This window comes from Rissa tridactyla, chromosome 2 (assembly GCF_028500815.1).
Source record: "Rissa tridactyla isolate bRisTri1 chromosome 2, bRisTri1.patW.cur.20221130, whole genome shotgun sequence".
In the NCBI taxonomy this organism is placed as follows: domain Eukaryota; kingdom Metazoa; phylum Chordata; class Aves; order Charadriiformes; family Laridae; genus Rissa; species Rissa tridactyla.
This window is the reverse complement of record NC_071467.1, coordinates 133,991,773-134,008,807: the sequence shown is the minus strand read 5'-3', so window position 1 is coordinate 134,008,807 and position 17,035 is coordinate 133,991,773. Positions and strand designations below refer to the sequence as shown.

The 17,035-nt window shown below is 38.2% G+C and overlaps 1 protein-coding gene across 1 annotated transcript in view; it reads right to left on the bottom strand.

Moving 5' to 3' along the window:
- Positions 1 to 261: 261 nt before the first annotated feature.
- The window catches only part of MACC1 (MET transcriptional regulator MACC1), a 37,066-nt gene continuing 20,292 nt past the window's right edge, over positions 262 to 17,035 (bottom strand). Inside the window, exons 3-5 of the mRNA XM_054193463.1 lie at positions 13,336 to 15,374; positions 10,783 to 10,971; positions 262 to 4,826 (exon numbers count right to left, since the gene is read on the bottom strand). Coding sequence (XP_054049438.1) covers positions 4,611 to 4,826; positions 10,783 to 10,971; positions 13,336 to 15,374 — 2,444 coding nt within the window. The 3' untranslated portion in view covers positions 262 to 4,610. The remainder of the gene's footprint in view (positions 4,827 to 10,782; positions 10,972 to 13,335; positions 15,375 to 17,035) is intronic.

Sequence of the window (17,035 nt, the reverse complement as noted above, 5' to 3'; positions counted from 1 at the left end):
CTCCATAGTAGCTACGATGAAGAAAATCAACTCTATCCCAGACAAAATCAGCATAACACAGTAAAAGGAGCAGACGTTAATCCTTTTAACACAGAGAATTTTTAAATGAAGAAAAATTAGGATTAACAGAACCATGCTCTTTCACCCCGTGGCCATTTTCCTCTTCTCTTCTTTGTCTTACAAAAGCAAAACCAAATCCATGCAAGATTCCAGTGGACAATATCATTTTCCTTTATTTTGTTTAAAAATATATATTGTCAGTTAAAAAAAATAGATAATATATATATACACATTGGCAACAAATATAAAATGGCACTTTCTGTTCTAAGACTAATCACAGGTTATTTGAAGAACGATGTCCCATACTGTCTGGAGACATTTATTGACAGCAGAACTCTCAAGAAAAATGGTTATCACCCACACTGGACTAACATTTTCTTTACATATCTACAATTGCTTTAGGACTTCTCCAAAGAATTTAATAGACTGGCTGATGTCTCACACTAATGTGCAGAATACCATTTGCTACATGCTTTTCCTAGGGTGGGAAAAAAAATCCAACCCCCTTACTCTCCATTGTATTGTCTTTTCATGGGTAATTTTCATAGCTACAACACAAACAGAACTAAACAGCAAAGCTTTATATTCCTATTTGGTTCAGCTGACCATAGCTGAAAAAGCTATTAGATGATAAAAAAGCTAGATCACTGGGTTTAGCTGGGAACATGGTATTACCATCTTCAGTTCTAAACAATAGCCTTTATTATTTAGTAGACCATTGTTGGCTTGATCACTTACTGAATCCAGAAGTACTTTAGGAATAAGTCTTCAGAGTCAACTCCACAAAACAAAATAGAGTTGTTTCTTTGGAGCTGCTTAGTGTTTGCTTTTCAAAGAGCTTATGTTTACGAGAAGAATTTGTGAAAATCAGTCATTTTCACAGCAACAACAACAAAAAAAAGGGACTTAAAAGAGACACTTGCCCACCTCTCCCCATTTTTCCGGCCTCAGTAGGAAGAAGGATGTCTGATGGTTCCTCCCCTTCTCTTCCCTGGACAATTCCCCAAAGAACGCCCTTCAACCTGCAGCTTGCTCTTGGTGTCTGACCTGCTGCCTGCAGACTTTCTTGGGGAGTAGCCCTTTACTTATATTTTAAAAGAAACTTCCTTTCCTTTCCCTAAACCTCTGCTTTCCAAAAAAAAGTGAGTGAAATCTAAGGAACAGAATCCTTCCCAAAACCCAACTGGACGACTGGAACTTACGTGGGGGAATAATTTACCTTTTCTCTCCTGTCTTGACTCTTCTTAATTCAGAAATATGTCACCTTACTGTGGTAGTGGACCATGGAGCTGAGATACCTCTGCACTGTAACAACAGCAGTGGCTTCCAACTTCATTGGAAAAACATCATTTCTGACAGCTAGATTTTCCTTGCCGCTGCCCACTGTGGAAGGTGTCTGCCCCATTCAGGTGCAGCCAGGCCTGAGGGAACCATTTTTCCAGCTCTCATGGGTAGGTGGAATTGTAAAGCAATCGGTGCACTCACAAGTTTTTCATTTGCTCATTTGCTTAAGAAACATACCTATTCAGAGCTTAGAAGGATGGTGAAAGGGGTGTTTTTTCTGCCTACACATACAAAGGGAAATGGAACTGGCTGACACAGCTCTTTTCCCCAGGCTACTCAAAGAAATTGGTAAACTGGAAGCAGAGGGTCATTTAAGGCAAAGACCAGGGGCTGGTATTTTTCCTTGTCTCCTCCCAAGGAGTTGTTAGTCTCATCCCACTTCGCAGAAATCCAAGAAGGTATGTGTGCAGGCTCCTGGGAAAGCTGTTCTCTCTTGACAGGGTGGGAGGAAAGGAGAAAAGGTCAAGAACAGACTGTGTTTACCAAAGCCATGTGCTCCTAGCTGTGTGCTGCCGCTGAGTGCAGCTGCTTCCACTCTCAGTTGGCATTTTGTGGTTTTGAATACTAGAGAATAAAATATGGGGTTTTAATACCTTTTTTTTTTTTTAATATATCCAGTGTGGGCTGCTAAAGTAAACAGAATATTGCACGAGTGCACATTTCATTCATATGAGCAGAAGCTTAAAGTAAAAATGGGGAGCGCAATTAGCAACCAAAGCCCACAGTCGAAGACCCTGGAGTACAGCACAACTACAGACAGATATAAATTCCCTTTTAAAGAAATATTCTTGGAGGATCAGTTGCATAATTCTGCAAGCTAAGGAGAACACTGACTCACTAAGTCAATATTTGCTAAATCTACTGGGCCAAATTCAACTCTCATTCAAGACAGAAACAACTTTCCCGTTGTTTCACAGCAATGAAAGGGCCTGGCCATGAGAAGAACCGGCAGCAGCCTCTGCTCCCCAGGCACGTCTCTTCCCAATTCTGATCACTGACCACTTTCTCAGGATGGATTGTCCTTCAGCCTTGAAGACTTTGGGCAGCTTGTCCTTCATATTTGGTAAAATCACACAACTAGGAATGGGTGCTTTTGGTAGCTTTTCCCCCTCTTTCGACTAGTAGCAATAACAGAATAATACAGGACTGAACCAAGAAATTACTTTCTTTTTCAATAGGTCGTGTAGTAAACACACATTTAGTAAAGGTAAGAAATTAAGATGTGCAAAAAAAAAGGATGGAAGCAGAGACCTGTCTTCAGAAGCAGGAGTAAGCTGAGTTGCTTAGCTGCTGCAGCCAGGTTAACAAAAGAGGGTAAAAAAGAAAAAAAGAAAAAAAAAAAGAAAAAATAAAGGTGCTTAACAGGCTTTAAGTAAGTGAGCATGGCCTGCTGGGACACGGGAAGAACAGCTGGTGAGAGAACATCGTGAATCTGAAAGAGTTGCTCTGTGATCTCCTCTGGTATTTCAGCTATTAGGGAGCAAAAAAAGTATTTCCCTGCAGTTTTAAGCAGGCAGATGGTGTGTGACCTGTTGCACCACTGCAAAATCCTGTTCAGGTTTCACAGCAGCAGTCTGAGAAACCTCCAAAAAGTTTTCCTGGGAATGTGCAGTGGTACTTTGTAAGTATTATTTTAAAGAATTTATTTTAATTTAAGGTCTATTCTGCTTTCTATTTCCTATTACTGAAGCAAGTGCTCTTTCCTCAGCCTCCTTCCTGAGCTATGCGTGCTTTGCGAAAGCGTAATGAAAGTAGAAAAGAAAGCAGGTTAGAGGAAAGGGGAGGGGAAGAAAAATATTTAAATGTACAGTTTTGTTTTAGAATCACAAAACCTCCCTTCTTAGTAGAGATCAACTAAGTGGAAGCACAGGTTATGGACTGAAATGTTACTCCTTTGCTGTACTCCTGAAAGAATTTAGCTTTGTCTTGTCAACTGCAAGTGATGGCAGAACACCAATTTTCTTTTCAACTGGTTGTCATGAGTATTTGCTGAAGTTTCTGAATGAATGTTGATCAAAGCTGCTCAAAATGGCTTTAACCTTTTACATCTACCACTTAACTAAAAATATATTTAACATCATGTTAAAAAATTAAATAACATCGGTTAGCCTGTAGCTATTATTCATCCTGTAATTTCTGTATTTATAATAAGCTACTCTGGAATCGAAATATTTTTGTTGATAGCAGCTAAGCAGGGTTCTTTTTAGAGCATATGACTAATGATAATTAATTGCTCCATAAATAAATGCATCTAAAAAGCATGCCACTGTTAACTTTTTTTGAGAAAATAATAGCCATCACCCCATATTCTTCATACAGTAAGGTGGAAGAAAATTATTAACAGAAGCAGGTGTGAGCTGTCTACAGCCCTTGTACCTACAAAGCCACTCTTCCCTATTTACCTATTTATTAACAACAGAGTAGGAATAAGCAAATGTTCAGAGGGACGGACAGTGTATGCCGAGAAGGCTTCCTGAATTTCCGCTCAGCAGAATCTAGACAAATTTGCTGGAATGTCAAAAAAACCCCAAAACAACAACAACAAAAAAAAAAAAAACACAAAAAAACCCCCACATATACAAACAGTGTTGAATTACATCAACAAACCAATCACCTTTGACCATGACATTGCTTTTTTCTCTTCCAGTCTCCAGAAAAGACAGCAGAAGTTGTTTTGGAAGGACTGAGCAGCACACATCAATTTTTCCAGGTGCAAATAACTGTTGAATTTCTGTTTTGTGAGATGAGATTAATTTCGTCTCAGTTGAGAACTGAAAAATCCTAAAGTTTTTTTCTAGGCTACCCTGCACCCATTGACTTAGAGTTGAGGGTTTTGGGCACGAATTAAAATAATGTATTAAATATTTAATTTTAATACCCTACTGCAAAAAATGTAAACCTAGGCCCCGCAGGCTGAACTCAACCATGCATAGTTCTGTTTTTAAAACTGATCTCCACCTGAAAGTCAGTTGAATCAGAAATAGCTCCTTTTTGGAACCTACAGTGCAGAATTCAAGTCATTTTTGTTGACCTCACTAGTTGAATCCCCCACTCTTTTCTTATTTATTTGGTAGTCCTTAGCAAGTTCTGACGATCTGTAGCTGAGAACCATGGGGCATTCTGTCCTGTTCTGCAAGCATCACTGAAACACAAATATCAGCAGTACAGTTTCTCAAGAGATTTCCCCAAAAACATATTTTGGTGAACTATTCCTCTTCCTCTGTTTTGGAGAAAGCACTTGCCCTTAGCACCTCCATGCAGTTCACAAGAATTAACGTTCCAGTTAACTCTCGCCACTGTTTTGTTACTGGGTTTTTCATTTTATCCAAGGCTGATTGCAGATCTTGCAGTACATCCCTGTAGCTGTCTCCATAATGGGCACCCCACGTGTAGAGAAAGTCATATGCAGGCTTCCACATCATCTGCAAATAAAGCAGAAAAAGAAAAAGAGTTTAGCTGCAGAAATTGAATTACTGAGCAAAAAATCTAAATCTTTCCAATAGTGGAATAGTCATCAAAAAGTAAATAAGTGTTTGATACCTAGCCTCACTGAAATGCTGTATGATAAAAGACATACTGATATAAAAAGTGCACTAACCTTACGTACTTCATTTCTATGAAACTCTCAAATTCTTAGAGGGGTAAATAATGGAAAGATAAATTCTTCATTTATCACCAAGTCGAAATATATCCCCGTCTGAAAATATAATTCAAAAAACAGGGGTGGAAGGAAAACACTTTCCTCTTGGTCATTTTTGCAATGCATATACCCAACAGCAGTTTCCCTATTTGGAGTTTGACTGGTTTTGATGGTAAATGCCTCCCTTTGTCTCATTAATCAACATCCCACTGTCCCCCTGCTTAGCCTGGAAATTTTAAACATGTTTCTTATCTTTACAAAAATGTCTTCTGGTAACAGCAGCAGGAAGATGATCTATCTGTAAAAACTCTGTTTAAAAAAAAAAAAAAAACGAAAAAAAAAACCCAAACACTCCAAAAGCAAGACAGTCAAAAGCTTTAATAATTAATTTTTTAAAATCAGGACATGCAATTTAAAAAGCGTCCTGCAAGAAACAGAGGAAATGAAAAGACAGGTTACCAGTGCTCCTTCTTTCAAACTACAATATGTTTATTTTATGCCAAACAAATATGGAGGAGATCCTTAGCAGGTGTGATCTGTCATTGATTTAGTGACATTAATTAAGCTATGACAGCATGATTCAGATACCAAGCTGGACACACATCTTTCGAAGTGCTGATGTCCAGAGTAAGTTTGCTCAGTTTACAAACACAAAGATTGTTTTCCCAGCTGCTGCTTTTCCAATTTTAACTTTGGTTATCCACTTTCTAGTTTCCCACTCATCATTGGCAATAAAGGTTTTGCCAACAGCAATTGGGTTAGTAATTGCAGCAATGATACACAAAGCAAGAAACCCATCGCTTTCCTAAAAGGTTCTGGCGTTTGCTGTTTTAACAGAAACACACTTATGCATAGTAATAAAAGCATACAGACTGATGTGTGCACATTTTTATATACCTACACACAGAAGTGATCAGGAAGTCCAGATTTTTTAACATCTTTTTCTCTTTTAATGGAAAAGCAGTTTTCATGGTTCTGAAGGATAATTCAGCAGGAAACTGGTTATTTCCTCAATATAATCCTATTAATTTACAAATAATACACAACATAAAGCTCCGCTTCCTTGATTTAAGCTTTATTTACTTGATCCATTGAAGAACTGAGTAGCAGGAGAATTTTTTTGCCCATAGTTCTGCGCTTTTCTCCACATTTGGACTAAGAACTCTCAACTTATCCCGAGATTGATTCTATCATAGTTTCTGTAAACATCTCCCTCAACTTCTGTTTGCTTTGTCCCCCATTCCCAAATGGAAAAATCCATCAAACTCATAACCCCAGTAGCGTGTCTTGTAGTCTGATTAGTCTGGCTTCTGCCTTCAGTTTAAGATGTAAAAAAGTGCCTATGTTTTCAGTGCAGTTTCTCATTTTAGGTGTACAGAAGGGAAGGGTACCATCATTTACCTAAAATCAATGCTGCCTACTTCTCGCTTTAAGCAAGTCTATCTTAAATCATAACCATCAGGTTACAAAAGGAGGAAAGAAAAGTAGTTTGGTGGTAGGTGGGAAGAAGGAGAATGATGACTTCTTCCCTTTTATTAGACAGACTATGTTGAAAAAGAAGGTTTTAATGTACTACTGTAAATACTATATATTACAATATACTTTAATGAACTAAAGCAGCTCACCACTGTTGTATTTATGGTGACACCAGAAAGTGTCTGTTTTTAGCTTGATAATCAAAGCAGGCAACAGGAGAAGCTGGGATTTCCTGATATTCTACTGCTGGCTATGCCTTTTCTCTGTCTTATGCTTCCTTTCCTTATACTCCTGACAGACCAGGATATTTGAAGAATTGGGGTACCACCTTCGGTCTTCACTAAAATATGAAGAGACAGTATGAAAAGATATGATGCTTTGAGTTATGCTGAAGGTCAGTCTGACACTGCAATCAGAGAATTGGCTGAAATGTGTTTAAAATACAAATCCTGCTTTCCTCTACTTTGTCACAATTGATTTTTTTTTCCCTGGGACAAAAGAAAAGAAAAAAAAAAAGGGGCGGGGAGAGGGGGCAAGGGGGGTTAAAAGTTTATAAACTGGTCATCAGTGATACATGGTTAACTCAGCAATAATCTATGCCCTCACCACAATGAACTAACACTGCAAACCAGGCTTCTAAGGCAGGTCCTTCTCCACATCCCCATACTTTAATGTAGTGGCTGAACTGAATTGCATTTGACTTTCCTGAATTATATTAAAGCAGATTTTCAGGCAAAACATTAAATCACTGCAGCATGCTGGGCCAGTCTCATCTCAGCTGCATGCATGAGTTTTCCCTCTGCTCCCAATGCCTCTGCTGAGTAGGTAATAATGATACCTACATCCTCTGTAAAGTGATTTGGAATTTACTGATGAAAAGCACTTCAAAATCTAGGCACCAATTGTATGTACCTCAAGTTACCTCTGTGATCAACTGGGAAAAGACTTCTCCTACTATAAAAATATTAAGTTTAAAAGTAGAAACATTTTTCAGCCAATCAATTCTCTTGATGGGAGAACAGTCCTTGATGGGTAATGAATTGCTTAATGTTTTCAGATAATCCTCAATAATTAGCCAAGACGTATTACTCCCTCATCTGTGTTTGGCTTCCTATTTTCACACCAACAACTACTATCAATAAGAAAGCTTTTCCATTAGAAAACTCCAGGCTAGGACAAGGTGGTTTTAATCAGGGTTCTGTTATGCTTGCTAAGTAAATGTGAGGATCAGCAATCATTCTGAAATTGGTGAGACTAATGCTAACTTTGTAACAACGCTAGGGGCATCTCCACACAGGTATGAATTTACACTGCGTTAGTTGCATAAATTTTGCATCCCTACTGAACAACATACTCAAAACTTTATAAACAGAGTATTGCTTTCTCTATGTAAAGGTTCAAATTCACCAGAACACTGAGAAGTTCAGAGGTCAGAAGAAAGCACTGAAATTCAGTAGAAAGTACTGAAACTCAAGGTTAGATTCACAGGACCATGAGGATGCTGAGTGTTCACGTGAGATACCAGGGCTAGAAACACAGTGTGCTTTGAACTCATACCTGTGTGGACAAGCACTGGTACAAAGCTCACACGAAACCAATAAATTCCTCATGGGCCCATCCTAAGTCTTGAGAAATGACATAAAAATAAAGCAAAATTCTGATCTTTGATTGCTTGTTGAATGTTCTCTTGAAAAATAGAACATACTCTATTATTGGCTTTTTTATGATGAATTTGACTGTACTATCTTCTGGCAGCAGACACTGTCACTGAAAGGCAGAGGATCTTGTAGGTGGTTTATCATAAAAATAATGTAAAAAACTTTTGAAAATCAAAGAACAGAGTGTATGAAGCAGAAGATGGGCCTTATAAAAATAGACACACATTTAAAACAAAGTAAGCATACGTATTTTTTATATATTTATATATAAAACTAAATAGTTATGGTGCTGGAAAAAGAGTTTTAAGATTGTTTTTGTTCTGCTGTCTGTTAGCAAAGGAGAAAACATTTCCAAATACCATGAAGACCAGTAGAGTCACACATTGTTCAGATCTATAATTCCTTCTGTAGAAAGCTGGGGTTTTGTCAGAGAAACACAGAAAGCTTAGTAAGTAAAACAAAAGTCTAGGAAGTCAGGCAAGGCACTGCATAAAAGTTAAAAAACAAACAAACAAACAAACAAACTGTAATGGAAATAACAAACATTCACATTCTGTTTTATTTTAGTATTTTAGAATAAGGTAGTGCAAAAACAGAGCCAATAACAGGGTGATTTTTTCAGTAAAGGAGAGTAGTAGACTAGGGATTGATAGACCTGAGAGTTTTATGAGAAAAAAATTTAATGAGAAAGGTGCATCCAGGCACAAGTAGTGTACCCAGAACAACTTAAAAAAAAATAAATACACAAAATAGCTCAAAGAGAAAAGCAAGATCAGAGGAGGCGGCAGTGTTTGCAAACAGCAATGATAGAAACAATTTTGCAGAAAAGTGCAGAACCTTGTAAGTAAATGTGTGGAATTTTGGTCAAATATTGATTAAGGAGGGAGAGTGGAGCATACAAAGGGAATAAGAGGTGGTGGTTCACGATTAGAGCAGAAATCTCTTGGTAGCTATCACCAGGCAGATAGAACTGAGATGAAAGACACTGGATTCAGACTATCGAAAGGAGGGTATGTTTAGCAGGGAATAGGAAGAATCAGCTACAGGGAAAGAAAAAGGAAGAAAAAGTTATCTCAAGTAGTTGAGAACCTGTGAATGGGAAATAGCGATTCCTTTGGTACTAAGAGGTAAGAGAGAAGGAATTCAGGCTGGATCGTGAGCATTACCTGCAATAATTAGGGGATGACGGTACAGGCAGAGGGAGCAGAGCCTGAGTGTAAGCACTCAAGGCAGAAAGGTCATCTTGAGCATCATTCAGCAATGTTTATCATAGAATCATAGAATGTGTTGGGTTGGAAGGGATCTTTAAAGATCATCTAGTCCTGCAGTAAGCAGGGACATCTTCAACTAGTTCAGATTGCTCAGAGCCTCATCCAGCCTGGCCTTGGATGTCTCCAGGGATGGGGCCTCCACCACCTCTCTGGGAAACCTGTACCAGTGTTTCACCACCCCATTGTAAAGTTCTTCCTAATGCCTAATCTAAACCTACCCTGCTCTAGTTTAAAGCCATTGCCCCTCGTCCTATCACTACATGCCACTGCAAACTGCCCCTCCCCAGCTTTCTTGTAGGCCCCATTCAGGTACTGAAAGGCCGCTATAAGGTACCCCCTCTTATTAAAGAGGATAATCATGGTAAAACCCAGTCTGGGACCTAGAAGTCATTGGCATATAACTCTGTGGTAAACAGGGGATCTACTGCATGCTTCAATGTTAAAGTGAGAGTAGAGAAATGGAGGAAGCAACTTGGCTGCGTGGGCAAAGGTGTGCCAGGAGCACGGGCTGGCTCTTGGCTCAGAGGCGCAGATGAGGGCCCACCCTAAGTCTTGTGGCATATCTGACATTGCGTAGATGCCATGGGTACCTCTGGGCACCTCAAATGGTACTAGAGATATAATTAGGCAGATAAAATTGCACTAAAATACATCTGAGAGGACAACTTGACTTTTATTTAGGACTCATACTTCTGTATAAGCAGAGTGCTTTACAAAGGAGGACAAATAGCGTGACCTACCTGACAAACTATGAAAGTAGAGCATGTATTTGCCATGTTCATATAGCAGGACAGAAGTGGAATTGGTGTCAGGGCTTCCAACCTCTTGTCATGCTACCTAAGCTAAATGACCACAAATATTACACGGGCACAGAAAAGCGTTACTGGTGGCAGTAAGCTTCCTTTCAGTGGAAAGAACAAAAGCTGTACTGAGGGTGATTTGAAGTAGCTCTTGCAAGGACTGGATGGTCTTCCTCACTGTGTCTGAAATGACAGCGGAGGAGTGAGTAAGATTGCCAAGAGGACAGGACAATAAGAAGGGACTGAAAATGGCCCTTGGGGTGGGAGTAAAGAGCTGAAGCTCAAGACAGAGATCAGGACGTCCACAGCAAATTAATTAGGCACAGTAACACCAAACAATTGGCCTCAAAGGAATATCTATATAATTGCAAACGAAAGTTGGTGACAATTCCTCGCATTGAAGGGCTTACAAATTAAATAAGGAGGCTGGACTGCAAAAGGGAAGAAGTGCACAACGCAAGGACAAAGAAAGGTCTCTGGCTGTGTTTGTGTGGAGGAGCAAGTGTGCACGCCCCATTACATGGGAGCCTTACCTCCAGAGCTACCACGCCATTTTTCCCTTGGTGGGGTACTTCATAAGCCTCGATTTGCTGCTTTGTGAGTCGGGCTAGCTTCTCCGCAAGCTCCCGCCAGTATTTGCCAAGCTTGACAGCTGAAGTCAAAATGATGGTGTCCTGGGTAAGACGTGCCACTAATCCCTGGCAATCTATTTTCAAAAGTGCCTGCAACAACCATTGTCATCAGTGTTCCTTCAACAGTAATTACAAACAGAACATTATCATTTGTTTTTATAGCACTATTCTGCATTTCTAAGCAGACAGAAAGGCTCTTTGTCTATTTTGTGTTCTTACAAATATGTAACTTTTTTTTCCCTACAAAAAGTGTTGCCAACAGTTTCACAGGAAAACTGCCGACAAGCTTCAGAAAAAATTAAGCTGGCATTGAGCTGCTTCAGCATTCCAGTGTCACATGGATCCTGCCAAGCTTACAGATCCTAAACGAAAAATATGCTTCTCCAACAAAAATATTTGCGACATCAAATTTAGCTTCTTAAAAGTATGACAGGAAACTTAATGAAGTTAGAGCATTATTATACTAAGGTGCGGTCCTTCATCTACTGCTTATCTGGAAAATCATTGATTACGTTGGCCGGCACCTTTTGATTTACTCCTCCAACAGAACTGATAATTTGATCAATATTAAGCAGAAATGCAAGCATAAAACTCTCCCCTCCCCCATACCAAATGAGCTTTTAACAACAAACAAATTAAAATGGTTCCAGGAGTGAAACCCTGAAATGCAGATATGTTGCATTCTCCTTTCTTTATTTGTTTGGATAAGAGCTAATGAGAAAAATAGGTTTGTTTTTTCTTCTCCTTAAATTAACAGCAGAGAGTTCCACTGAAAATGTTGACTTTTTCAGTGAAAGATCAAGAAAAAAATCCAGAAGTTTTCCTTGGTTTTAGATACTGATTTTTGATAAAATATCAAACATTGCTGCAGAAATCAGACATTTGTGTTATTTAATCATAAAACATTTTTCTGTAAAAAAAACTCATTGTGAACCAGAACTTTTGGTAGGCACAGTACTGAGAAGGAGACTATAGTGTACAGTACCAAATCCCCCTATACTTTGGTAAAGTGGAGACAAAGTTGTTCAGTTTGCCTTTGCTCTGGTAGTCAAGAACCCTATTAAACATAAAAATAGGAGATTTATTAAAAGAAATAACCAGTAAATTCTACCCAAAAGTGACATGGGTGGTATCCAGCTTTAAGTCTAGCTTTACAAAGACAAGAACCTGCATCGGCATTTCATAGCTCAAGATCATATGCATCTCAATAAGATTAAGATTGTTAATCTTATTAATTTAATAAGATTGTTAATAAAATTGTTAATCTTATTATGCCCCATCTTTCGCCTGTTCTGTAATGAACTCTTTTTCGCTGTATTCAATTAAAAGTTTGGATCATTTTCACCTTTAACTCACCCCTCCCCTTTTTGTGCATAGATGTGGCAGACTAAACTGTACTTCACACTTGCTCAGTTTTATTCCACACAGTTTAATGCAGTCTTAAGAGTTGTAAGTAGCCACTATTACCAAAATTTTCTGAATCCTTCTGAAATTGCTGTCAGCACTTCAAAGGGCATGTACTAGTCATGAGAAGTAAACCCTGTTAAGGTCTGCAATTCAGGATAGTCAAAAGGCTTTAGATGAAAGGCTACAACGTGAATTTTTAAACAGCCACTTTCATAATACTTCATTTTTATAGGAGAAATTTAATTCTTTTCTGTCCCTAAATAGGCTGGTAGACTTTTCAGTCAGAGCCAAGAACAGTACTGAGTAAACATTAACTCCAAATTAATTTGCACACAAATTCATAAGTAAATTAAGATGGTACACAATGAAACCTATTACCTGGAAGCATTTAGACTAAAACTACTTTTGATTCACATGTAACAGCATTGAATCATATAGAAGTTGTCCAGTGACTTACAAATGAGGTCCATGAAAATATATATTGAAATATTTGCAATAGGACTTAAGTTGCTACAACATTGACTATGAAGTTGTCATGTAGATAAAATATCTTTTCTTCAACATGTGGGTCAGGATTTCCTTGCTTTAAAAATACAAAGTGAACTTAGACATGCACCTTTATACACAAGATATATAAATAATGGAGTTTCCACACTACAAGGTTAGTAAATACTTCACAATGGGAATGTGAATTGCTCAGGGGTGCAATTTACCATGATGAATTCCATGACAAAAGACAAAACTATTTCAATCATGGCCGTTTAAAAACAAACAAACAAAAAAGTCAACTCAGTCACTCTACCAAATGAGCAAGGCTCCTGGAACGTTTACAGAACACTGTTCAGAATTAATTTATGAAAGTATTATTCTTCATTAGAATATGGATGTATTTTCCATCCACAGGTGTCTATAACTCTTAGTAAGATGTTCAGGTTTGTAAAGATTCCCACAAGGGTGCAGGAACATTTTTTGTTGTTCACACATTACTACTGAGTAGTTTCTTGGCAATGCATTCCCAATAACCAAGCTAGTTCATGCAATACTTACAACAATGAGCTCATAAAGAAATAGTCTTTTTTTTCTGTTCGCGTGGCAATCTTCCTTCATCCTCTTCACAATGTGCGCTACTCTCTCTGATTCTTTATCAGCAAGTGTCTCATTAAAGTCATCCAAAGACAAGTGTGAATATCCTAGCACCTCAGCCAAAGCTCTCCAGTCATAAACACTCTCTGATACCGTAGACAGAACTACAGAGTAGATGTAAGTCAGTTTTTTGAATGGCAATGCAATTTGTTCAACAAGATTCCTGGTTGTTAGCTCACTATCAGCAGTGTCCATAGCTTGTTCTTTGGAAATCACTTTAATGTTTTTGCAATGTACAAGACCAATCTTTTTTCTGAGAACTCCTACATACCACTCTTTTATTTTAGTTTGTCCAATGGCTTTTACTTTATCTTCACCTAGAAGTGCTATTGTGTCCCCTTTAAAATATTCTAGCAAATAGTCAATCTTATTTTGACGTAACACAGTTTTCAAAGCCACTCCATATGTATTAACACTCAAAGTTTTATCTTGAAACTTTGGATATTTAACTGTTGGTATTAAAAGCAAAGGCGCAGACTTGATTTCTTTGCGGTTGTGTAAGCGCTTTGGCTTATTGATAATTCCACTTAATTTTGGAGCTGGATCAGGAGTCGTAACATGGAACTGCATTACTTGGCTACTTTTTAAGACTTTAATCTGAACGAGGAAAACAAAGAAGTGCATCTCCCTACATCCAAGCATGGAAAACAGGAATTGTTGGCGGACCATTTCACCAGTTTTCAGCTCTTCCTCTTTAATATTTTTGCTTTGGTCTTCCAGCTTCACTTCAAAATCTGGATCACAGGATACCAAAGAAATGTTTAGATCTTGTGGCTTTTCAAGCAGAAATGTATGTTTTCCCCACAGTTGAAACACAACAGGAGGCATACTTTTCCCCCCCTTTTTTATATCATAAATTGTAAGTTTTCCTGGAATGTAGTTGTGACCAAAGACTGTAAAAACTGCTGTAAAAGATGGATGAATATATTTGGGACCATAAATTCCAACTGAGACTGTTCTATGAACATAGTCCCAGACATTAGTTGCTGGAGGCTGAATTTTGTTTGCTTGTACAGCGATCACCGCATACATCACGTGACTTAGGTCCGTTAGCTTCACTTGTATGGTATCTTGATAAGTGTAGCAATTCTCCAGTTTCTTAAAAGGCCCTTCTTTATTGAGACTAAAAAAACACACAATATCACTCATAACTTGGCTGAGTGGATCATTCTTCACTTTAGCTGCAACTTTCACCTCTAGGAAAATAGCTTCCTTCGTGTTGAGGTTGCTCAGTGTAAGTTCTATCAGAGGACTTACGGTGCTAGACATTTCATTATTAAATGATGATGGAGGGTTAAGGATAGCCTTTAAACCAACTTCTTGGAATTCCCCAGGTAATACATGGCCCACAGGCACGTGAATGTTGATATCTGAGTCAGGTAGCTGTACTGAACCCCCTTCATGATTCAGTTTACAAACCACATGAATGTCTGTAGCTTGCGTTTGTGCCCATCCAGGACTATGGCTCATGGCTTCTAAATCTAGGCAAGACCGGGTGAGTTGTCGGTGACTCAACCAAGCCATCTTGTAGGCTTCACGGTCATTTTGAAGCCACGTCATGTCTGAAGCTATAGTTTTTTGAGGTGGTGTCTTGCGAGGATTAAATTTTCGGTTATCAACAATATCCAGGAAGTCAGAGACACTCTTGGATCGTCCAGATCTTCTCGATGAAGTCTTTCTTAGAAGACAATCAATATCTAGCTCATCACCTGAGGAAGCCAAAGAATCCCTGTTGCTAGAAACTTTGGAGAACAAATAGGGTTTTTCTTTTAAGATCGAAAGGTATTTGTTATTTTCATTTCTATTTGAAACAGCTATGTCATGTACGAAAGGATTGGAGGCTGATAGTTCATTCCAGAAAGGATTAGTCTTGGAAACAGCACGGGCATGTTTGAATACATCAGACCAGTGAATATCCAAATCCAATTTACTTTCATTGACATCTGTTTAAAAGAAAAAAACAGAAGCATTTCCTAAAGCACAGCGTCTTGAGACATTCCATTAATTTCCAACTGATAGTCTGTTAAGCTAACGGGTAACTAAATTTATCCTCCTAAAATACATATAGATCATTTGTATATTTCTTCTTCAGTTTTTTAAAGAGTATCAATATTGATTGCTAAGTAGCATTAAGAATCTTTGTTAATAGAAAGAGTGCTAACAAATTAGTGCTGAAGGATGTAAAGCCTCTTCTGTGAAGTGCTGATCATTATCAATTACTACAACTATTAACTGGCACCAAGTATGCTATGGACCCTTAAGGTTTAAATCCTTCCATTTCAGTAATTTTTGGCTTCTAACAAAATGCAATGGATTTCTTGCCTTTCTGTCTAATTCTCTGCAAAGCTTAAACAACCACTGTTTCATTTGTCAAACACTGTAGACAGTACAGATAAATGCATTATTCAGGATTCCTTTTCATGCTAGTGCACATGCATTTAATTGATAACAGCACTCTTACAATTTGTGTCAGTGTGTGTGGAATTTGCTATACTAGCTTTCCATTAAAAAAATTCATTGGTAAAATTTATGAGGTCTTGTACAATTTGAAACTTGGAGAGAAATGTTTTTGTGGCTACTAATTTTTCTGAGATCACCCTTAAATAGACAAATAAGGGTGTAAAACTGATATTTTAATATGCTTTCTAATAGAAATACTCATTATTAACAGTAATGTCTATTTGTTCTGAAGACAAGATGTTCTTATTTTTTGTATTAATATGTGTTCACAGAGCTGGTTTATAAGTTGATCGAGACTCACATTTCCAGCAATGAATAGACTATCTGCAAGTTTTTGTGCTAAGGGCTTCTATTACTTCAGTTTGCTGTTATTTTTCTATATACAGAGGTTATACCATCCCTTCTTTCTATATCCTTGTAAAGAATTTTAATTTAAGTGGGAAAATTCAGCATTTCTATTCTTTCGGCAAATCTATATCCTTCATTATTGCACTTCCCATAATACCTTCCATATCCATGGTTACTAATTATTGATCAACTGCAAGAATGACAGTGCTTTCAGACGCACACAAAATATTTAAATTTTATTACTTTTCTTTTTGTTTCATTTGTCAAGAATTGTGACAAAAAGCCAAAACCATGAAGTTTTCCCACAGTTCCAAAAAAGTCACAATTTGGAAGAACCAAAGTGGAATTTACCTACTTCCCAGGTGCCCATCTGGAAGGCTCTATCATTGTCTTGACAAGAGCCTTCCAGGTGAGCTGTCAGGGGGAGCAAGCCCAGGGGCAGCATCTGCCCCTCTGGCACCCAGCCTCAGCCAGGGCCACCAGATGAGATTGGGCTGCTCAAGCACCAGCTGAAAAGTCCTTTTGTTTCTGCCCACAGGCCAAAAGCTTTCCTTGTGCTGTGATGCTATTACAGTCACATCGTTTTTGTCTATTAAAAAATAAATTAATTAATCCCAAAGGAAACATTAGGGTTTTTTTCCCTACCCTAAAGGGCATGTTTCTATATGAAAAGTATGAGCAGAAAACTCTGGTAGAAACTGAGTCATTAGGTTGGACACTTTCTCATGTCAAGGTAATACACCACATTATTGGGGTGCAGTAGGTTAGCGAGGAAATAATTCCGGCTCCTGAACTC